Source organism: Natator depressus, chromosome 7, assembly GCF_965152275.1.
Source record: "Natator depressus isolate rNatDep1 chromosome 7, rNatDep2.hap1, whole genome shotgun sequence".
Taxonomy (NCBI): Eukaryota; Metazoa; Chordata; order Testudines; family Cheloniidae; genus Natator; species Natator depressus.
In genome coordinates, this window is record NC_134240.1 from 47,457,949 (window position 1) to 47,481,158 (window position 23,210).

General features: G+C 54.7%; 1 protein-coding gene across 2 annotated transcripts in view; it reads left to right on the top strand.

Annotated features, from left to right (window-relative positions):
* Positions 1–23,210, top strand: part of CACNA2D2 (calcium voltage-gated channel auxiliary subunit alpha2delta 2) — a 598,846-nt gene that overhangs the window by 534,579 nt on the left and 41,057 nt on the right. For both annotated transcript variants that reach the window (XM_074958327.1, XM_074958328.1), the window contains exons 15-20: positions 7,238–7,327; positions 7,907–7,978; positions 15,358–15,432; positions 16,671–16,745; positions 22,201–22,272; positions 22,961–23,032. In XM_074958327.1, the coding sequence (XP_074814428.1) occupies positions 7,238–7,327; positions 7,907–7,978; positions 15,358–15,432; positions 16,671–16,745; positions 22,201–22,272; positions 22,961–23,032 (456 nt within the window). The remainder of the gene's footprint in view (positions 1–7,237; positions 7,328–7,906; positions 7,979–15,357; positions 15,433–16,670; positions 16,746–22,200; positions 22,273–22,960; positions 23,033–23,210) is intronic.

The following is a 23,210-nucleotide window of genomic DNA, read 5'->3' on the forward strand; positions in this document are numbered from 1 at the left end:
ACTAAACAATCCCAGTTCCCTCAGCCTCTCCTCATAAGTCATGTGTTCCAGACCCCTAATCATTTTTGTTGCCCTTCGCTGGACTCTCTCCAATTTATCCACATCCTTCTTGTAGTGTGGGGCCCAAAACTGGACACAGTACTCCAGATGAGGCCTCACCAGTGTCGAATAGAGGGGAACGATCACGTCCCTCGATCTGCTCGCTATGCCCCTACTTATACATCCCAAAATGCCATTGGCCTTCTTGGCAACAAGGGCACACTGCTGACTCATATCCAGCTTCTCGTCCACTGTAACCCCTAGGTCCTTTTCCGCAGAACTGCTGCCTAGCCATTCGGTCCCTAGTCTGTAGCTGTGCATTGGGTTCTTCCGTCCTAAGTGCAGGACCCTGCACTTATCCTTATTGAACCTCATCAGGTTTCTTTTGGCCCAATCCTCCAATTTGTCTAGGTCCCTCTGTATCCTATCTCTGCCCTCCAACGTATCTACCACTCCTCCCAGTTTAGTATCATCCGCAAATTTGCTAAGAGTGCAATCCACACCATCCTCCAGATCATTTATGAAGATATTGAACAAAACCGGCCCCAGGACCAACCCCTGGGGCACTCCACTTGACACCGGCTGCCAACTAGACATGGAGCCATTGATCACTACCCGTTGAGCCCGACAATCTAGCCAACTTTCTACCCACCTTATAGTACATTCATCCAGCCCATACTTCTTTAACTTGCTGACAAGAATACTGTGGGAGACAGTGTCAAAAGCTTTGCTAAAGTCAAGAAACAATACATCCACTGCTTTCCCTTCATCCACAGAATCAGTAATCTCATCATAAAAGGCGATTAGATTAGTCAGGCATGACCTTCCCTTGGTGAATCCATGCTGACTGTTCCTGATCACTTTCCTCTCGTGTAAGTGCTTCAGGATTGATTCCTTGAGGACCTGCTCCATGATTTTTCCGGGGACTGAGGTGAGGCTGACCGGCCTGTAGTTCCCAGGATCCTCCTTCTTCCGTTTTTTAAAGATTGGCACTACATTAGCCTTTTTCCAGTCATCTGGGACTTCCCCCGTTCGCCATGAGTTTTCAAAGATAATGGCCAATGGCTCTGCAATCACATCCGCCAATTCCTTTAGCACTCTCGGATGCAACTCGTCCGGCCCCATGGACTTGTGCACGTCCAGCTTTTCTAAATAGTCCCTAACCACCTCTTTCTCCACAGAGGGCTGGCCATCTACTCCCCATGTTGTGATGCCCAGCGCAGCAGTCTGGGAGCTGTCCTTGTTCGTGAAGACAGAGGCAAAAAAAGCATTGAGCACATTAGCTTTTTCCACATCCTCTGTCACTAGGTTGCCTCCCTCATTCAGTAAGGGGCCCACACTTTCCTTGGCTTTCTTCTTGTTGCCAACATACCTGAAGAAACCCTTCTTGTTACTCTTGACATCTCTTGCTAGCTGCAGCTCCAGGTGCGATTTGGCCCTCCTGATTTCATTCCTACATGCCCGAGCAGTATTTTTATACTCTTCCCTGGTCATATGTCCAACCTTCCACTTCTTGTAAGCTTCTTTTTTATGTTTAAGATCCGCTAGGATTTCACCATTAAGCCAAGCTGGTCGCCTGCCATATTTACTATTCTTTCGACTCATTGGGATGGTTTGTCCCTGTAACCTCAACAGGGATTCCTTGAAATACAGCCAGCTCTCCTGGACTCCTTTCCCCTTCATGTTAGTCCCCCAGGGGATCTTACCCATCCGCTCCCTGAGGGAGTCAAAGTCTGCTTTCCTGAAGTCCAGGGTCCGTATCCTGCTGCTTACCTTTCTTCCCTGTGTCAGGATCCTGAACTCGACCATCTCATGGTCACTGCCTCCCAGATTCCCATCCACTTTTGCTTCCCCCACTAATTCTTCCCTGTTTGTGAGCAGGAGGTCAAGAAAAGCTCCCCCCCTAGTTGGCTCGTCTAGCACTTGCACCAGGAAATTGTCCCCTACGCTTTCCAAAAACTTCCTGGATTGTCTATGCACCGCTGTATTGCTCTCCCAGCAAATATCAGGAAAATTAAAGTCACCCATGAGAACCAGGGCATGCGATCTAGTAGCTTCTGCGAGTTGCCAGAAGAAAGCCTCATCCACCTCATCCCCCTGATCCGGTGGTCTATAGCAGACTCCCACCACTACATCACTCTTGTTGCTCACACTTCTAAACTTAATCCAGAGACACTCAGGTTTTTCTGCAGTTTCGTACCGGAGCTCTGAGCAGTCATACTGCTCCCTTACATACAGTGCTACTCCCCCACCTTTTCTGCCCTGCCTGTCCTTCCTGAACAGTTTATAACCATCCATGACAGTACTCCAGTCATGTGAGTTATCCCACCAAGTCTCTGTTATTCCAGTCATGTCATAATTCCCTGACATCACCAGGACCTCCAGTTCTCCCTGCTTGTTTCCAAGGCTTTGTGCATTCGTATATAAGCACTTGAGAGAACCTGCTGATCGCCCCTCATTCTCAGTATGAGGCAGGAGCCCTCCCCTCACAGACGTTCCTGCCTGTCCTTCCTCCCGGTATCCCGTTTTCCCACTTACCTCAGGGCTTTGGTCTCCTTCCCCCGGTGAACCTAGTTTAAAGCCCTCCTTACTAGGTTAGCCAGCCTGCTCGCAAAGATGCTCTTCCCTCTCTTCGTAAGATGGAGCCCGTCTCTGCCTAGCACTCCTCCTTCATGGAACACCATCCCATGGTCAAAGAATCCAAAGCCTTCTCTCTGACACCACCTGCGTAGCCATTCGTTGACTTCCACGATTCGACGGTCCCTGCCCCGGCCTTTTCCTTCCACGGGGAGGGTGGACGAGAACACCACTTGCGCCTCAAACTCCTTTATCCTTCTTCCCAGAGCCACGTAGTCCGCAGTGATCCGCTCAAGGTCATTCTTGGCAGTATCATTGGTGCCCACGTGGAGAAGCAGGAAGGGGTAGCGATCCGAGGGCTTGATGAGTCTCGGCGTCACATCGCGAATCTTAGCCCCTGGCAAGCAGCAGACTTCTCGGTTTTCCCAGTCAGGGCGGCAGATAGATGACTCAGTCCCCCGGAGGAGAGAGTCCCCGACCACCACCACCCGCCTCCTTCTCTTGGGAGTGGTGGTCGTGGAACCCCCAACCTCAGGACATCGCATCTCATGCCTTCCAACCAGCGGAGTCTCCTTCTGCTTTCTCCCCCCAGACGTATCGTCTGGTCCACTCTCCGCAATGGTACCTGTGGAGAGAACATGAAAGCGGTTAGTTACCTGTGTCTGCGTTGCTGGAACGCGGACATTCCCCCTTCTTCTTCTGGAGGTCACATGTTGCCAAGCTTCTTCACTGGCCTCTTGGCTCCGCTGTGCAACCTGCTCTAAATCTTTAGAGCTTTGCGCCTGTAGAAGCATATCCTGACGTTTGTCCAGAAAATCCTCAGATTCTCGTATGCAACGCAGGGTCGTTATCTGTTGCTCCAGACCTTCAATCTTCTCTTCCAATATGGAGACTAGCTTGCACTTTGTACAGACAAAGTCGCTTCTGTCCTGTGGAAGAAAGACAAACATAGCACATCCAGTGCAGGTCACAACAGCTGAACCCCCCCCTTCCATATCACTTTCCTACTATGAGCTTCCTCAGAGAAGTTGACAAGATGTAAGCCTCACTGGGCTCACTCCAGGTGAACTCCCAGGCAAACTCCTGCTGTGTGCTGCTCTGCTGGTTCGCGCCGCTCAGCTGGTTCGCGAAGCTCTGGCTATTTTTAAACAGCCAGGCTTCCCTGAAACAAACAAACAGACAGCCCCAAGGCCCGCCCCCTGCAGGCTACCAGCCAATCAGGCACTCGCTCAGGCTCTCACACTGCCCTCCCAGCAGGTGGATAGGGCCCCTCTACAGTAGTTCTCCCATGGGGCTAAACGGTGAGCGTGGATACAGCTTTAATGGCATCCCTGGTGTTCTCCTAGGATCTATGCTTTCTCTTTCTGGCTGCATGGCTCCCTCCTGCTCCATGCCTTCTCCTTGCTTCTCTCTCTTGTCATCCAGAAAGAATACAGCCCCCTCAGGGCCCAGGCTCCAGCCTGCTGCTCTCTCCATGGCAACCTGCAGGGACAGGTAATCTGTTTGGGGAGAAGGGAGGGCTGATGGGCAGCACTGCCCCCAGTGCACTTGGGCAGGTGGCCAAGAGCACAGAGCCTCCAGTCTGTCCCCATTCCTTCCCCCTACTCTGGTACTCGGGGAGACGCTGGTAGCACATTTGCAGGTTTAGAAAGGATTAGGTGTGGTTCACATCACTCCTGGTGCTTCCCTCATCACCCTCCTTCTGCTGTGGTCTGCAGAGCCGGTGGGGCTCAGCTGCTTAAATCCTTCCTGAGTCAGTAGGACGAAAAGCTACTCCCCCGTGGGAGCCACCTCGGGCCTGGTTTTGCTCTCTGTCCCAGCAGTATAGAGCAGGAGTGTTGCCATGGGGGTAGTACAGGGTGAATGAGTGAGAGGGGAGGTGGGCACTGCTACCTCGCTCTTTCCATTAGCACATTTCAAAGTGCTTTACAAAGGGAGGGCAGTGCCATGATCCTCATTTTATAGATGGGGAAACTGTGGCACAGAGTGAGGCTATGAGTTGCCCAAGGTCAACCAGCATGGCAGAGCAAGCAATAGCACCCAGGTCTCCTAAATGCCAACCCAGTGCTCTATCCACTAGGCCACGCTGTCTCCCGGAAGCAGGGGCAGGAGACTTCCTCCACAGACATACCCCATGCTGCATGCTCAGGCCTGAGTGTTCAAAAGGGGCTAGTGATTTGGGGGGCTCAACTTGAGACCCCTCAAAGGGGCCTGGGTGTCAGAGAGTGGGGAGCACCCGTTGACTGGAAATCCTGCCCCTTTAAGGAGTCTCAAGTTGGGACCCAAAACTGGCCTTAACCTGTGTGCCTGAGTCAATGCTGAATGCCTGTCAATGCTGCCATCAATGTCAGGTGTTGCAGTGGGGGAAGGGGGGGAATGAGTTGGTGAGGGAAGTTCTCTGTTGGCGGGGGCAGAAGGAAGGACCCTGCAGTAACGCAGAGCCTGTACATGCCCAGAGAAAGGTGGGTGTCATGGTGGCAGTAGAAGAGACAGAGAAAGAATTGTCCAGTGCCAGTCCCTCCCCCATCTGTCCCCATGTGCGCAGTCCAGCTCCGAGGGGATTTCTTGGCCTTCAGCTCAACAGCATCACTTGAAGGCAGTGTCATCTAGTGGTTAGAGCAGGGTTGCAGGACTCCAGGGTCCTATTCCCGGCTCTGCCCTTGACTCTCTGTGTGCCTCGGGGATGTCATCGCCTCTCTCTGAGCCTCAGTTTCCCCATCTGTACAGTTGGGGCAGTCACAAGGCTTCACTGATGGGTGTAACCTCGGGTGGGAAAGCCCTTACGGAGCACCCAGTGAATGACAGTCATGTGGTGTGATAAATGAAGGGGGCAAGGGGGAGCTCCCTTTTATGCACACCCAGCCAGCCAGTTAGCGAAAAGGCCCTCTTGGTGGCTGTTCTCCGCTTGCTTTAACAGAGTCCCCCAGGTTAATAGAGTCCCCCAGGTAAAGGAAAGGGAGTGGGCACCTGACCAAAAGCATCAATGGGATGGCTAGAATTTTTTAAAAATGGGAAAAAAGCTTTCCCTTTGTCTCTCGGTTGTTCTCTTTTGGCTGAAGAGACAGGGGCAGCAGGAATGCTGTGTAAAGTTTAAACCAGGTATGAAAAATTATCTTCCGTACCTAGAAGGATTCACTGGGACAGGGAATGTTTAGATAGATGTGATCAGGTTTATTTCTTTATTTTGGCTTGTGGATTTCCTCTGTACTAAGCTCAGGTATTTTTGTTTTCTTTTGTAACGTTAAGCTGGACCCCGGGAACCATTCCTAGTGTTTAACCCCTTTTCAGTTGCTTTGTAAGATCTAGCAATTGCCTGATTTTCCAGATGTGTTTCCTTTCTTCTTTTTTTAATAAAATTTACCTTTTTTAAAAACCTGATTGGTTTGTGTCTTAAAAGGTCTGTGCATATGTTTTTCAATTAGCTGGTGGCAACAGCCGGGTTTCCCTTTTGTTTGTTTTCTTTCTCGGCTTCCCCAAGGAAGGGGTGGAAAAGCCGAGGGGCCTCAGGGAAAACTTCCCAAGTGAGTTTTTCCAGGATTTGCAAGAGGCAGTTTTTCACTTGGGTGATGGCAGCGTTTACCAAGCCAAGGTCAGAGAAAAGCTGTAACCTTGGGAGTTTAATACAAGCCTGGAGTGGCAAGTACTAATTTTTAGAATCCTTTCGGGCCCGCACCTTCTGCATTCAAAGTGCCAGATTGGGGGATCAGCCTTGACATGTGGCCAGTGGGTCTGGTGACGTGATCAGGCCTTGGGGAGGCCTGGAGCGAGAAGGCACTGCAGGAGGTTGGCAGATGCCTGCTGATGCAGCAGGGAGGAAGGAGGCTCCCACCCTCAGGGCAGAGGGTGCCCAGCTTGAGACTCTAAAAAGACAAACAGGTCTCGGGAGGAGAGGGGCTGGGCCCTGTGGGAAAGTGGGGCAGAGGATACTTTATGTTTGAGTTTATTTTATGGCAATAAACCAGCCCTCAAGGAGGGGCATTGTTACTGGGCACAAATCTCTATGGAGCTACTGAGTGAAGGGGAAACTGAGGCAGGGTACTGCAGAAGCCACCCCTGGCAGCAAGGGGGAGCTTGAGAGGCAGCCGACTATGTTGCAGGGTTGCTATATCAGCCTTTAAAGGGGAAGTACTGGTGTGGCAGCTTTCATCCCACCCAGCCCTAGATGGGACAAAGACCCAGCCGCACCCAGATCAGCCGGGCAGGCACTGTTGCATGCTATGGGATTGCGTGGAGCCCCCAGCTACGAGTCCCTCTGGCTGATGTTGGCCATTTCCAACAGGAGAGCCAGAATGGGAGCGGGTACCGTGGGATTGAGGGGCAGCTGAGGGGCCGGGTTGGTGGGAATGGAGCAGAGCCCACAGCCCACTGAGGATGGGACCAGGGCTAAGAAACTGAAAGCAGGAAGGCCCACATCTCTCCTAGGGCCAGGAGTAGCCAGGGATGTGGGGGAGCAAAGGTGGAGGGATCTCCCTGGCCTGGGCTCTGTCACATACCCCGCATATGAGCCGGTGTTTCTCCTCTCACTGCTCCCAGTGGGGCTGGGGCTGCATGTGCCCATCTCTGATGGGCCGGGGGGTGCCCATCTCTGTCTCATGGCTGGCCTCTCTCCTTGTGTCTGCAGGAGTACCTGGATGTGCTGGGAAGACCCATGGTCCTGGCAGGGAACAAAGCAAAACAGGTTCAGTGGACCAATGTCTATCAAGATGCTCTGGTAAGCAAGACAGAAGCGAGCCCTTTCCCCACCGTGCCCATCTGTGCTTTTACTCCCCCAGCTGCTGGAGCAGCTGCTTGCTCGGTGCTGCTCCATGGACATTTAGCTTCGGTTTCCAATTAGCAGGGAGTTATGATAATGCTTTAGGCTCTTCAGTCAGAGAGCTGGGAACTGCTAGCTCCCATCAGGGACCGGGTAGCCCGGCTACATGTGGACAGTCCTGGGAGTTACCCCCCACGGGACGCAGAACCGTCAGGGTAGATTTACAGCCGCTCTGCTGGTGCCAAAAGGAAACCACATGGCGACCCCCCTGCAGAACTTCACGGTGGGAGGGAAGCATGTCAAGCCAGACACAGGTAGCGGATCCTTGTCGGCACAGTGGACCCCCAGGGCTCGGTACTGCAGCTCACCAGCTCCGTTCTGTGGCCTCTGTCCCAGCCTGGGATAAATGCCCAGATTTCCCCAGCCATGCAATGGACCCAGGCCAGCAGTGGCGCAGAGCCTGCGAAGGAGCTGTCAGACCAGAGCAGACGTGTCCGAGAGCTTGCTTGACTGGTTGCCTTTCCTTTCTCTGTCCAGGGCCTGGGCTTGATGGTGACTGGCACCCTGCCAGTGTTTAACCTCACGGAGGATGGTGGCAGCAACAGAAAGGTATGAAACGTTACCGTCCTCTCTCCAGCTCTAGGGTCCCGTACATCTCTGTAAACTAAGAGAAAGTGCAGGGGTGTCCGTGGGGTCACACTGGGGCCAAGCCAGTGGGAGTGGAGAATCAAGTCGTGCCTGTGTGTGTGTGTGTGTGGTGGGGAGAAAGACAAAACACAACCCAGCATTACTGTGCATAGTATGTGTCAATTCAAACTGCATCCCAAACAGGGACAGGGGGACCAGGAGCCAGCGGGAGAGGAGGAAGGGTTTGTCTTCCAATGAGACTATGAAGTGGAGAGCTACAGGGAGGCTGGCTCAGCCGGCAGCAGCTGCAGAGGCCGTGGCCCTTGTAGCCGCAGGTGAGGGATGGCATGGAGAGAGGCAGAGAGCACAGGGACAAGAGGAGCGGATGGGAGATTGGGGCATTTGGAACTGGCTGGGGCGAGTCCCTGCTGGGTTTTAAAGAGGAAGATGATAGCTCAGAGCTCAATCACAAATGAATCTGGCCAGAAAACTAGCAGGAGAGATGGGTACGTGTTGGACTCGGTACCTTGTTTGCTGTCCATTTTCTGTTCCCTGCCCATCTTCTTGTGCTGGAGACAATCGCTGGAGTCACTGGCTGGGCTGGGAGGGACAATCTATGCAGGGATTCTCTCAGGCGTGCCACCTTTTGCTGCAAGCTCAGGCTTTCTCCCAAGCTAAGCAGACTTGCGTGGGTCAGTATTGGGATGGGAGACGTCTCAGAACAACACTTGGTGCTGCAGGAGGTGGTGATGAGTGAGGCTACGATTTTGTCATGGATATTTCTAGTGAAAGTCATGGACAGGTCATGGGCGATGAACAAAAAATCACGGAAGCCATGACCTATCACTGACTTTTACTAAAAACATCTCTGACAAAATGGGGAGAGAGAAGGGTCCAGCGTCCTGCCCCTGCGGTGGCTGAGAGCTGCGGGAGGACCCCTGCCAGCGGCCACTAAGCAGCTCCAGGGTCCCACTGCCACCGGTGGCTGGGAGCTGCGGGGGAACCCCTGCCAGTGGCAGCGGCTGGGCTGCTCAGGAGTCGCCACCAATGGCAGCAGCCAGGTAGTTGCGGGGGGTCCCGCCAGAGGGTCCCCTGTTGCCTGTGGAGGCTGGTCAGCTGCGGGGCCCCCAGTGTCATGAAGGTCGCTGGAAGTCTTGGATTCCGTGACTTCTGTGACCTCCATGACATAATCTTAGCCTTAGCGATGCGTGCTCAGCAGGTGGTGTTCTCCCTGTCCCAGCCTTGAACCGGCTGGCAAAGATCCCCCTCCCCCTTGCATAAGATGGAAAATCAAGTTCTTGACGATTTAAAAATGCCTTGCTGCTTTGTGAAATGGAAGGGCTGTTTGCCCCGGTCTTTGGCCAAATTCCTAGCCTGCCTCCCTGTTTTACCAGCTCCCACGGGATGTGATATTCTTCCCTTCCCTCCACGAACTGTTCTATAGCACTGCTGTGCCCTGCTGAACAGCTGCTGCTTTCCACCCCAGCAGGGGCTGTGTGTCTAGAACTGGATCCCTTTTTATCCCTTCCGTAAGAGGGGCAAGTGCAAAAGGCTCCACCAATTACCGTTGGTAAAACACTTCGTGATACTGGGACCAAAGCATCTGTGTCAGTGGATAGTGTCATCAGGGGAGAAGGGATGCCGCCAATTCCACGATCTCCCCACTGCTCTGGCTGTGTTGGCACGAGGACGTGCGTATGTGAGAGGCAGGGAGGGGTGAGGAGGAATCGCTCAGATGTTTCTGGTGATGGCGAAGCTCTAGAAGAATCACAGTTGAGCCGTGGGGTCACCCCCCCCCCCGAAAGCTGGAGGGTATCAGTGCAGCCTGGATGTCAGGAAATCAGTGGAAGTTAGAAGCCTAAATACCTTTGTGGATCTGGGTCTAAATTCTGGTTATTTGGCCTTTCCCTGCCTGCTGGGTTAAATAAAGGATGATTTTTGCTTGTGGCTGTAGAGTGGCACTGAGCGGTACCATAGCCGGCTGGGTTAGCCGGTCCTCTGCAGTCGCTAGCCCCTGCTGGTTGCTAACGCTAGAGTTTGCCAGGGAGCTTTCCATCTGGCTGCCTACATCCATATCCAGCATGCCACTACATGCCCAGACTGTACCGTAGGGCTGCACAGGCTGCTACCTAGCAGGGAAGCTACCTCGGGACCCCTGCCCTCCCCTTGCAATCACATCCCTGGGGAAGCGGCATGGAGCAGAAAAGAATTTCATGTGTTTGTAGCTTCTTTGCATGCAAGGTGGCAGCTGGTGCCAAGGAGGCAGAGCCAGCACCATGTGACCAGGGACACACCCACCCACCCCTGCGCGCCAGTACTCACTGGTGCGCCATAGGTAAGCTTAAGATTTTATCACAGATATTTTTAGTAAAAGGGTCAGGTCACGGGCAATAACCAAAAATTTGCAGAAGCCCGTGACCTGTCCCTGACTTTTACTAAAAATATCCCTGACAAAATGGGGAGAGAGGAGGCTCCAGCACCTGCAGCAGCTGGGAGCTCTGGTGCTTCCCACCTCCTGCTGGGGTCTACTCCCGACCTGCCGCAGTTGGGAGCTCCAGGGTCCTCCCCCACCCACCACGGCTGGGAAGCTGCGAGGGTCCCCTTGCTGCCCATGGTTGTTGGGAGCTTCAGGGCCCCTCTATGGACAGGTGAGGGTGTGGGGGCCCTCCACCGCCCGCGGTGCCTCAGAGCTCCGGGAGGGGCCCCCGCCGCCCATGGTGGCAGAGTGGTCCGGGTTCTCCCTGCCACCCACAACGGCTGGGAGCTCTTGGGGGGGGGTGGCATTTAGATAGCTGCAGGCTTCCCCCTCCCATCCGCAGCAGCTGAGAACTGTGGGATCCCCTCTCAGAAGCTGGGAGCTGCAGGGTCCCCCCGTGGCCTGGCACCTGGGAGCTCCAGGGGGGGTGCATGTGGCAGCTGGGAGTTACAAGGGGGTCCTGCTGCCAGCAGCACTTGAGAGCTGCTCCGGAAAATGTCACAGAGGTCTCTGGAAGTCATGTAGCCTTAGCCATAGGTCATAGCTTGAGAACGGCAGCTATGTGACCTTTAAGGGCCTGATCCTGCCAAATTTGCATTGATTTCCATGGAAGCAGGGTCAGGCGTCTCTGAGGCTGCGTCGGAGGAAGTGCAGGATAGGAGAGACTCGTCTCAGTGTCTGATGTGTTGGATTTGGTCTCTCGTTTGCTCTCTGTCAGTTTTCTCTTTCCTGCCCATCTTCCTGCCCTCCGGACAAGAACCAGCATCACTGAGGCTAATGTTCTGCGTTCTGTCCTTGACCTCCGACCTTTCCTAGCCCTCTCCTCCCAGAACCCCCTGACTCTTCTGCCATCCACCCCATGCACCTCCTCTTCCCTGGGTCTCTCCAACGGTTTTGTTTCATGTTATTATTATTATTATTACAGTTTATTTATTCTCCTGGTCAGTTTTTTTGCTTCCAGGCAAAAACAAAAAACCCTTTAGATACTGAAACAAAAGAGCACCTCTGCTCCGGGGGGCATCGGCCACAAAGACGGGCCAATGGGGGCGAGGTTGGGAGCTTGGGCCTGGTTTAACTTCCATTGTAATTCCCTGGGAACAGAACCAGAGCCATGAGGATGCGGATAACATGAGCTGGATCAACCCACCCGAAAGGGCAGGGCTGGGACAGCTGAGATGCTGCATTCACCCCAGCAGCCACGGATGTCCTGAGTGGGGTTGCTGGGGTTAGGGGGAGGGAGGGATGTAGAGAGATGGAGCAGTGGCTCCTGTTTCTCTGTGGAGCTTGTTTGCAGATCAGGGAGACAGGGCAGGTGAGGAAAGCAGTGGTGGGGGTTAGTGAACCAATGTATGGCTCTGTATGCCGAATGGAGCTCTTCCCCCAGCCTCCTTCCCACTGGGCTTTCTTGCCAGTTCTTGTAGTTTCCCGGGTTGATACAATATTAAAGGACAAAAGTTGTGCAGCTAGACCCAGCTTGTGGCAACCCACAGGGGGTTGAGGGAGCCATGTGTGCCATGGTGGCTGTTTGTGCCGGAAACCAAAGCACAGGCTGGAGTCCCAGCTGTGGCATGTGACGAGGCCCTGGGGTGCTGCGTAGGGATCCGTTGCTGGACCAGCAGCCCATGGTCCTTCAGGAGATGCTCATGACCCTTTCCAGGAATGCTGCATCGCCGGATGTAGCCAACGGTAGGCGCTGGCGAGGGGGGAGCATCGCCAGGAGGGGCTCAGCCACAGCAGTGGTGAAGGAAGGGTGGGAAGGGAGAGCGGAGCTGGAGCACACCCCTTGCCTCTCCCCTAACAGGGATCCACCACTCCCACTGGGGCTGGCAGCACAATTCCTGCGCTCAGGTGACTGGCATCTCTAGGCTGGCTGCTCTAGCATCATCCCCTCCCACCTGCATCCACCCCGTGTACTAACAGAGCTCGAGTCTGGGCCTGTCCCTGCTGCTGTGCGCTCTCGAGTGGTCGTGGCCCAGACCACAGGGATGCAAGGAAAGCCCCAGGTGCCCAGAGATTTGCTCCAGCGTAACAAAGAGCAGGCCACCAGCTGCAGGGGAGTCAGATGCTGCCTGACAAGGGAGCTGGTGGGGGTGAATTCTGGGCAGCTCCCAGAGGCAGCCGGGGCAGGTGGATAAAACACAAAGCAACGAGCAAATGCGATACGTAGCCCTTGCTAACCAGATCCCCAGCAATAATGCCCTAATTTGACCACCCGCCTCAACTCACTGCTCCGCACTGGCTCAGCCTCCTCTCCCCCAGTGTCACGCTCCCCTCTTTGTACTGCTCTGGATTGATCACTGCAGCAGTGGCACTGCCGCTGTATTTTGTGTTTCTAAGCAGCCAGCAATCTGTTTCACAACTGAGTAAGCAACAAGGCCAGAGACCCAGCCTCTGTCCCCTGAGGAGCTGGGCTATTGCCTGCTGAAGCAGCCTGTCCTGTCCCACATCAAGCGGGATAGCAGCTGTGGGCATTGGTGTCTCTTCAAGGGGAGCAGCAGCAGGGCAGGATGTGTCAGGGTGGAGAAGGGAATGGGCATGTCCTGCGTAGAGGTGGGCCCAAAATCTGGAACCAAACTATCAGAAACTTCAGATCTGGATCCAGACCGTGGCAGCTGGCTCCTTTCCCAAGAATGGGGCAGTTTAAAACCCTGGTTCTGCTCACACCCCCAGAGCTGGGGGAAGTTTGGATCTGAAGCCAGACTTTTTGGCTCAGACCCATGTCCATACTGAGCTGAAACAGAGGCCTGGGGCTGGATTGTGGGACCCAGAGTCACCTCTAATCCTGATACACAATAGAGGAAGCATGGTCTGGCCGTCAGGGCACTAGCCTAGGACTTGGAAAACCTGGGTTAAGTCCCTGCTCTGCCACAGACTGCCTGTGCGACCTTGGGCATGTCCCTTAGCCTCTCTGTGCCTCAATTTCCCAGCTGTACAGTGGGGATAACAGCCCTGCCGCATAGGATGTTGTGAGGAGAACTGCACTGAAGATGGCGAGATGCTGAGACACTGCCTCAGTAAATGCCTTTGATAGATCGAATCGAGTCTTTGCCTTTGTCAAGCAGGTCCTCATGTAGCAAAATGACTGAGACCCTCGCCCACCAACCCCCCACACCCATGGTCATTTGGGGAACAATTAGGACCCAGGGGAGCAAATCCACCCTCAGGTCGAGTTGCTTTTTATGGCTGTGATCGTTGCCTGAGGAGGTTATAATTTGCCGTTCAGGTCTCACAGGTAATGAGAAGAGAAGAGTGCAGAGAGCAGCCGTCAGGGCTTGCAAAACTCCGTTACTGTTCTGGGGAGACCTCAGGCAGGGGGAATGCGCAGAACCAATGCTAAAGAGCTAGACGTTAAATGCTAAGACAACCCTTGAAAACCTGAGCACTTTGCTCTTAATTAAGTGACCTGTCTTAACTTTACCCTGGGCAGCTCGGAGTCTAGCAGGCAGCCTTACAAACCCATTCTGGCTTCTTCTAATGGTCTCCTTACTAAGCCCCTCCCTCTCGTCAGCTGTTCCCTGGCACTGAACTCACGTTCATAGGATAGTCCCATTGCTGTGATTTTTCCCTGTGCATCCTGTCCTGGCTTTGTGGTTAGTTTGGTGGCCCCAAGTCCCAGAGAGCGTCACTGTTTGCTGGTCTCTCGGTTAAGACTCTGTGGCATTTTCCATAAGGCTGGGGTTATTGTCCTGGATCCTCCAAGGTACATTTAGATACCTAACTCCCGATGGGAGTTTGACGCCTAAGTGTCTTTGAGGAGTTGAGCCATTCTGTCTTCATTTCAGTGAGTACATTCAGCCTGTTTCACATGCCTCCTGCTGTTGAACTATGGTCATCTTCTTTTCCTGCTTGTAGTGTTGCTGTGTTGCCTTTGTACTTATTGGGGTTACTCTGTACCCCAAGCCCCAAGGGTGCCAGTAGCGTGCCCAGTGTATTGTGTCTTGGAGGCAAGTACAGCAGCTAGGTCTTGTAGGTGCTAGCCATGATGAGCCATTTCCTGTTTGGGTCCCTGGGGCAGTCCCGATGTCTGGGGTGCTCTCTCCAATCCAGTCTCTGTTCAAGCAAATAAGCATTTGTGGGTTTCCAAGCCAGGCTCAGTGTCTCTCACTGGGGCACCTTTGCACTGACTTCCTGCCCAACCGCTGCTGCTCCCCCGTAAATCCCACCCAGAGCTGCACCCAGCTGTGGTGTCCAGCAGTCACAGTCTGTTCTACCTGCAGCTTTGGCCACAGTTCTGGGGTGTCTTTCCAGCTCCCTGCTGCCATGCGGCCCCCACTCCCAAACAGAGCCCTGGGCACTTCCTGGTTCAGGATCTTTCCCTTACCGGGCCAGGGGAAGAGGGCTGGTGAGAATTGTAGTCCACTGCTTTGCAGATCCATTACACTATATAATAGGTGCTAAATTCCACCCCCGAGCTGGCTGCATTTCAGTATTGGGGGTGGGGGGAGTTGGTAACATGTCGAGTCTGTAAAGTACTTTGGGATGAAGATGCCTAGAGATGGACAGCTGTGAGAGAGAAACAAGCCACATCTCCAGGATGAGCGGATAATAACATTTGTATTAGTCATTCACTGCTCCCCTGACAGAGCCCTGGTATCAGAGAGGCCTCAGATGTACTTGGAGGAGTTAAGCAAAAAGCTGTCGGGGGAACAGGCCCATGAGAATCAGCCTCTCCCATGGCTACCCCCTTGACACGGAGATTTGAGTGCGAAGTTTCTGCTTTGACCTGCAGAAGGCCCTTCAAATCCAAGCGTGTGTGTGTGTGTATATGCACTTAGTGTTTGCACCCACTAAGGGAGTAGAATGGCACCCGTGCTCCCACCCACGTGGGATGCCCACACTCTGTCCTCAATCCTGGCACTGATGCCACTTTGTCTGCTTCTTGCAGAACCAGCTCATCCTGGGCGTGATGGGAATCGACGTGGCTCTCAATGACATCAAGAAGCTGACGCCGCGCTACAACGTGCGTGGGGAAGCCGGCCCCGCTCAGAGGGGTCCCTCGCATGCCACCTCGCAGGCCATCCCCGGGGCCGTGGCGGGAGAGAGGGGAAACAGGGGCTTCTTTGCTCTGCCCTTGGCCATGAGGGGAGGGGAACGTGAGGCATAGAATGAGCGGGGCACTGAGCAGCACTAGTCTCCCTCAGTCTTTTCTGCATCGCTTTCCTGCACCAGTCCCTGTAGCAACCCCTGCAGGAGGGACACTACGTGAAACAGTCTCGGACAGCCTGTGTTGCTAGGAAGCAGGTACCCCACTAAAGGGTGCCAGCCGTGTCTCCAGCTGGAGTACGCTAGAGGACCTACAGGGATGTGACTTGATCCAGCAGAGGATCTGGCCCCACATGTCACACCCTGCTGAGAAAGAGCACAGCTGGGTTATACAGACCCTGCTGCCTGGCCGGGAAGCAGCAGCCTGGCTTCTGAGGGTCAGAACTAGAGGCATGTCCCTGCTCTGTCAGATCTCCTGCCTGGCTGGATTGAGAACACTTCGCCCTGTCGCTCCTGTGCATGTGTGGGTGGGACGGTCCGATCCAACCTCTGAATAGCCATTGTCCCCTGGGATCCAGGGATCCTGTCACCACTGCCGGGGCAGGGTTTCTCTACCGAGCCAGACAGCAAGGAGTCCCTGGGCAAGGGGCATATCAAACGTTCAGGGGGGAGGGCTCAGAAAAACAGGATCGTCAGCTCGGTGAGGTGCTGGAGATGGCAGAGGAAGGGAGTATCGGACCGCTCCGTGCCCGGTTGCTGAGGCACCTTGATTCAGCCTGGCGTTTCACTGCGACTCCCCAGGCAGAGACGTCTCAGCAGACGAAGCCTAGTGTCAGGGAAAAAGAAGGTTCCCTCAGCCCAGGGGGGGAGGACCTCAGTTGGGGTTCTGGGCCTCCCAGAATAGACTCCAGCCCCCTACAGAATGAGAATCTGGGCTGCATTTCCTTGTCCATCAAGGAGAGGTGATGGGTTCCATCCCTGGAAGGATGCGAAGCAGAGCCAGGCTTCTCTGGACCTTGGAGGAGGCAGGGGAGTCTGGGGTGGGCCCTGCAGGAGGCAGGGGCCTCTGAATTGGGATCAGCTGAGGTGGGCCCAGCACACTGAGGCTGTGGTTGTGCTGGGCAGAGACCGAGCTCCAGGCCTCCCTTTGGCAAGCTCCGAGCTGCTTCTCTGTCAGAGCCCTAACCCACAGTCTCTTCTCTTCGCCTCCCACAGCTAGGGGCTAACGGCTACATCTTCGCCATTGATCTGAATGGATACGTCCTGCTGCATCCAAACCTGCAACCCCAGGTATGGGGAGGGGCCTTGCTCCCTAGCTTTGACCCCTGCCAACAATATCTTGGCCTGGAACACATCTACTCTCCGGGGTCCCAATGCAAGGGAGCCTGGAGCCCTCACAGTCCCAGGCCCTTCACCCTGCCACACCCACTGCAGTCTGCGCTGACCCTATGCAGTCTGCAACTCGCAGAGGGTCTGACTCACAGCTCCGGAGCCAAGTGTCAGCAGACAGTGGGGGTAGGACAGCAGTAGCCATGGCCATTCCATACATATCAAAGGACACCGCTCCCTCGAGAAAGAAGATCATAGAATCATAGAATATCAGGGTTGGAAGGGACTTCAGGAGGTCATCTAGTCCAACCCCCTGCTCAAAGCAGGACCAATCCCCAACTAAATCATCCCAGCCAGGGCTTTGTCAAGCCTGACCTTAAAAACCTCAAAGGAAGGAGATTCCACCACCTCCCTAGGTTATGCACTCCAGTGCTTCACCACCCTCCTAGTGAAAAAGTTTTTCCTAATATCCAACCTAAACCTCCCCCACTGCAACTTGAGATCATTACTCCTCGTTCTGTCATCTGCTACCACTGAGAACAGTCTAGATCCATCCCCTTTGGAACCCCCTTTCAGGTAGTTGAAAGCAGCTATCAAATCCCCCCTCATTCTTCTCTTTTGCAGACTAAAGAATCCCAGTTCCCTCAGCCTCTCCTCATAAGTCATGTGTTCCAGTCCCCTAATCATTTTTGTTGCCCTCCGCTGGACGCTTTCCAATTTTTTCACACCCTTCTTGTAGTGTGGGGCCCAAAACTGGACACAGTACTCCAGATGAGGCCTCACCAATGACAAATAGAGGGTAACGATCACATCCCTCAATCTGCTGGCAATGCCCCTACATATACATCCCAAAATGCCATTGGCTTTCTTGGCAACAAGGGCACACTGTTGACTCATATCCAGCTTCTCATCCACTGTAACCGCTAGGTCCTTTTCTACAGAACTGCTGCCTAGCCATTCGGTCCCTAGTCTGTAGCGGTGCATGGGATTCTTCCGTCCTAAGTGCAGGACTCTGCACTTGTCCTTGTTGAACCTCATCAGATTTCTTTTGGCCCAATCCTCTAATTTGTCTAGGGCCTTCTGTATCCTATCCCTACCCTCCAGTGTATCTACCTCTCCTCCCAGTTTAGTGTCATCTGCAAACTTACTGAGGGTGCAATCCACGCCATCCTCCAGATCATTAATGAAAATATTGAACAAAATCGGCCCTAGGACTGACCCTTGGGGCACTCAGCTTGATACCGGCTGCCGACTAGACATGGAGCCATTGATCACTACCCGTTGAGCCCAACAATCTAGCCAGCTTTCTATCCACCTTATAGTCCATAGATCAAAGCACCGGGCTTTTCCTGGTGCTGCACAGCCTTGGGCAGCTTGCGTCAGGACTCTGTGCCTCAGTTTTCCGATTTGTTAAAATGGAGGGTCATGAGCCTGACCTGTCTCTGAAAAGCTGGACGTCACCTGCTCCATCCCTGGCGATACAGCTGTTGGAGAAGGGTGCAGGTGAGCTGGGACTCCCAGAGAGCTGGGCTCTCCCCCCAGTTAGGGCTTTGAAGGAGCAGGCCAGTGCTGATGTAGTTTGGTCTAGTCCAGCCCCAAGAGAGAGAAAGCGCCTCCGTGCCATGGCACGGGGAATGACAGAGACTTGAACATTCTGGATCTGGCATAGCTGTAGTGAAGTCACTGGATCGACATAGATTTATGCCAGCTGAGGTTCTGGTCACTGCTTTCAGTTATAGGGATGGGCACAGTCCCGGGCACGTGGGCAAGGAGGCTGAGAGAGAATGCACGGAACATCTTCCCCCCCCCACACACACACACAGCTGGAACATAGCTGGGGGTACCCGCATGGAAAGCCCCTGGAGCCTGTCACAGCTGAGACAAACATCCCGCTCCTGCTAGTGGCACTCTGCCAGCCTCAGTGCCCACCCAGCTGACCAGGAGAAGCAGGGATTCTGAATAACGGTGTGATCAGAGGGATTCACACATGAGATTGACTCCCCTAGCAAAGCACATCTGCGGGACCATGTGAAATTCAGGTGCAGCCAGACAGCAAACACTGGCTTCCCACGGAAGGAGCCTCTCCGGGATCTCATGGATTTTACTAGGCCACAGCCCCCTCTGCCAGGAAGAGACAGATTCAAACAGCCCTCCCTGCCCCTCTTCACTGCTGAGATGCCAGCTTTGTCTGCACCGTGTGCCACAGAACAACTTTGAGCCCCCCTACCCATTGGCAGGCAGGTCAGGATCCTTATCCCCCAGCACAGAGAGGGGAAGTGACCTGCTCATGGTGATGGCAGGTCAGTGTCCGAGGGAGCCAGGAGTAGGACTGAGTAGTTTGACCCTGCCCACTGTGGCTGTTATATTGCACTGACTGGCAGGAGAGGTGGAATCGGCTTCCTGTGACCTGCAGAGGGCGCCCTTCTGATCCCCCACCTCAAGGCGAAGGCTGATGCATTGCAATCTTGTGCTGTGCATGGACATGCTTGTATGTGTTTGAGCGTCTGCAATGGGGTGTACCCATGAGCTTGTGCCACGCCGAGTGGGGCACCCAATCCCAGGCACATGGGCTTCTGCTGGACCTGGGTGGATTCAATCCCCAGCTAATTACCCCTCACTCCTATGCCCCCAAAACCCTCTCTAGTCCTCACAGCTGAGTAGGAAGCCTTGTTGCTCCATGGGCATTAATCGCTCCCTCTCTGGACCATGATGTATGGGCCCCTGCTCCCCTCCAGACAGGGCGCAGAGGGATTAGCCCAGCCCTTTATGAAATATGCCTTCCTGGGGACACGAAGCAGCGAGTGGGATCATTTGTCTCGTGGGGCCGCCACATCTGTCAGTGCGGGGCAGGGGAAATCGGCTCCCCGCTTCAGAGCTAATCGGAGAGATTCATCATTCAGAGGCGAGCTGGGAATTAGGCACTGAGAAATGGCAGCGGTCAGGGTGAAATATGTTTCATTGGCACAGACGTCCCACGGGGCTCATCAGCATTATTAATGGGCACCAGAGACGGACAGGGACACAGTGGGATTTATTCATTCTCCTCCGTCCCCTTCCATTCGATGGGGCTGAAAGCATACTTGGCCCATTCCTCTCCCCGTGGCTGCCCAGGCATGTGTTGTGTTTACCTGCCATGGCCCAGCACAGTGAGAGAGGCCAGGGAGGGCGCATCGGTCTGAGCAGGACCCTTATCTTGGACCTGGAAAGCTGTGACATTCCCCCATTCTCAGAGACAGGCCCGAACACCAGATCGAAATGGCACCAAACTCTGGAGAGGATCAGATCTGGACTCTGCAGCCTCTGTTTCTAGACAGGACGGCCCAATCGCCCCAGGTGTGAACACCCCTTTGTTCTGAATGGGATCTGGGTGTCAGGGCTGCTGAGAAAGCAGGAGTGAGGGGCTCTGCCCCAGATGTTTCCTTTCTGCTGTGTAGCTCCCTTTGCCTGCACACACGTTCAGAGAACTATGGTGCCTGCGCTCGCTCCTGGCCCCGCCAGCCCAGCACACCTGCTGGGTGGATGGCTGCACCAGGGGCAGAGAATGGCCCAGCGTTCCCTGTACTGTGACTGGGGGCTGGGGGTAGGTAGGTGTGTTTGCGTGTTGCCCATGCTGCCTGTAGGCAGGGATGACTATAGCACTACAGCAGTACCTTGGCCTGCCGTTATGGAAGGTTGGTGAGTGGGGCCACAGGCCTTTTGACAAGAGGCTTCACTGGGAGGCAGTATGGGAAAAGCCCCCACCCAGGCTCCAGCCCAGCCCTCCAGTAACTGGGCAGGGAGCACCCCACATTCACGGATTCCTCACCCTTCCGAGTGTCCGCATGCGGCTCTTCTAGAGCTCCCAGACTGCCCCCTGAGTGCCCAGTCGGACCCGCAGGCTCCAGCCCAGCTTTATCATTCCACCCCACAGAGTTCTGAGCCAGGAGCCAGCCCCCTTGCTGTGGGGAGGGAGTCCTGTGCCCCATCGCACTGCAGCAGCCACATCGATCCCTGGCTAAGCTCCTGATGAGTGGGAAAATCTGTCCCACCCAGCATTCAGTCCCTGGGCTCTCCCCCGCTAATGGTATGTGATTGCGGCCCACACAGACACCCCAGTCCCCCCTCAGCCCCTAACAACGAAGCTATTTTCATGGCAGCAGAAATAGTCCAGCATCCCTGTGGGGGAGGGGCTCCAACAGTAACCTCCTTTCTGTGCCCAGCGCGTGCTGTGAGAACTGACTGGGGGATCACCAGGGTAGGAAGCCTTGCAGACCTGCTGATCTGATTGAAAACAGTCTCCTGTTTGAGGATCAGCCATGTCATGCCTCCTTGGACATTCCCCCAGCTCCAGAGCGCTCACTGGGCTGGATGCTGGGGCAGGCAAGGTCTCGGTGCCCTGACCCCTCCAGGGCACGGTTCGTCAGTTTCATTCAATCACCTACAGGTGGCTCTGTGCCTGGGGTGCAGGCTCTGTCCAGAGAGCCCAGGGCTGATCAGCAAAACCAGGGAAGCCTGAGAAGAGCTCAGTGCTGGGTGGAAAGTGGCTGGGCAGCCACCAGAACCAGGGCTAAACACAACGTGCCAGGATGCAGGGCTGAGCAGTGGGGACCTGCCTTGACTGCCTCAGGATTGGCACACTGAGGGTTAAAGGGCGAGTGGTTCGCTTCGGAAAAGTGACTGGACAAACAGCACTGGCAGCCTCCATGCTTCTGGTCTCCCAGGGATCCCTGTATCTAATGTGCCCAGATGGCAGACAAATGGATGTTTATTTAATCTGCTGGCCCAGCACGCGCCCCCAGGGAGCTGAGAGTCAGTCTGGGCTTATTCATTGCCAGAAATAAGGGTTCTGCAGGCAAGTCTGTCCTCTGCAACCACTGTGCGACCCCCACTACCTCCAGACTCACCCCTCACTGCCTCCAGCCTCTACCTGTGCAGCTGGAGCTCGTCTGCACGCTGTAGCATAGGGCGCCATCTCCTGGAGCTGCGCAGGCTCTGTGGGGCTGACAGGAGTACAAGGCTATAGAAAAAAGCTCAACAACTCTGTTCCTCAGTTTCCCCATGTGTTAAAGTTGGCTCATAACCCTCCCCCACTCCAGGACACCAGAGAGTGTTAATTCATTAGTGTCTGTAGAGCACTTTGGGATCCCCAGTGAGCAGATGGGGGGGGTACGAGCGAAGGCAAACAGCTAGACAGCTTTGCTAGTACAGCCTGTTGGGTCTCGCTCTTCCAAGCTGTTGCCATGTCTTCCAGCACCCACAATGCCTCAGGGCATTGGCTGACCAATCGAGTGCTTTACTTGTGCACTGAGTGGCTGAGACCAGGCTGTCAGGCGGTTTGCATGAGGGGAAGTTGACTTGGCTCCGAGCTGCTTGAGCCTGGCTCTGCTGACTGGTGCCCATGAGCCCTCAATTCTCACCAGCCTCTTCCTCCTTTCAGATCATCAATTTCCGAGAGCCCGTGACTCTGGACTTTCTGGATGCTGAGCTGGAGGATGAGAACAAGGAGGAGGTGAGCGGGGCTCTCCCTCCACCCCTCAACCAAGACTAGGGACTCAGGCAAAGGCTGAGTTAAAAACAGCAGCTAGGGGGCCCTTCTGGCAAAGGGGCCCTGGAATCTGCTGCGTTCTGTGCACAGGACAAGCACAGCCTGGGCAGCAGGCTTCCTCCACGCTTCCCCTGCCCTGCACTGCAGGGAACAGCCTAAGGATGAGAAGGGAGGGCAGACACCTTGCGCCATTTGGTCCTTAGTGGCGGTAGGGATGGTGGGGTTTGGGCATGTGAGCACTGGCCCACTGGCATCGATCCTGACTCCCGCAGGGAAAGCAGTCCTGCACAGGATTTCTGGGGGCTGGCGCGTGTGAACATGATTGTACCCAGCCCTCACTCCATAAACATCCTCCACTCCCATCCCACCCGCTCACAGGGCCATCAGAGAGGTTGTCATCTCTCCGCTTTGATCTCAATGTCCCTGGGGCCGGCACGGTGCCCTGTTCTCCCTTCTGATGATCTGTTGGGCTCTTGACTGGCCACATTCAACCCCTCCCTGTTCCCCCCTTTCCCCCATGTGTCTGGAGCGCTGGGCATGGACAGGATCACAGAGAGCCCACACGGCCAGCTGACTGCCCAGGGCTCAGCCTCTTGGGGTGCAGAGCCACGGTGTGTGTCAGGGCTCAGTTCCCTTCCTGCCTTTTCCCTAGATCCGGAGAAGTATGATCGATGGCAGCGAAGGGCAGAGAGTCATCAAGACCCTGATCAAATCCCTGGATGAGGTAAGGACTTGGCAGGGCCCACGCAGAGATGGGGAGAGAAATTCTTGTATTCTTGGGGATAAAGATGGAACGCAATGGGAACCTGAGACAGTGATAGTCCTGGCGTGCAAGGGGCCTGTTGCACTCAGAGCCTGGAGTGTGACTCCTGGCACTGTCCTGTCTGTGGGCTGTAGCACCC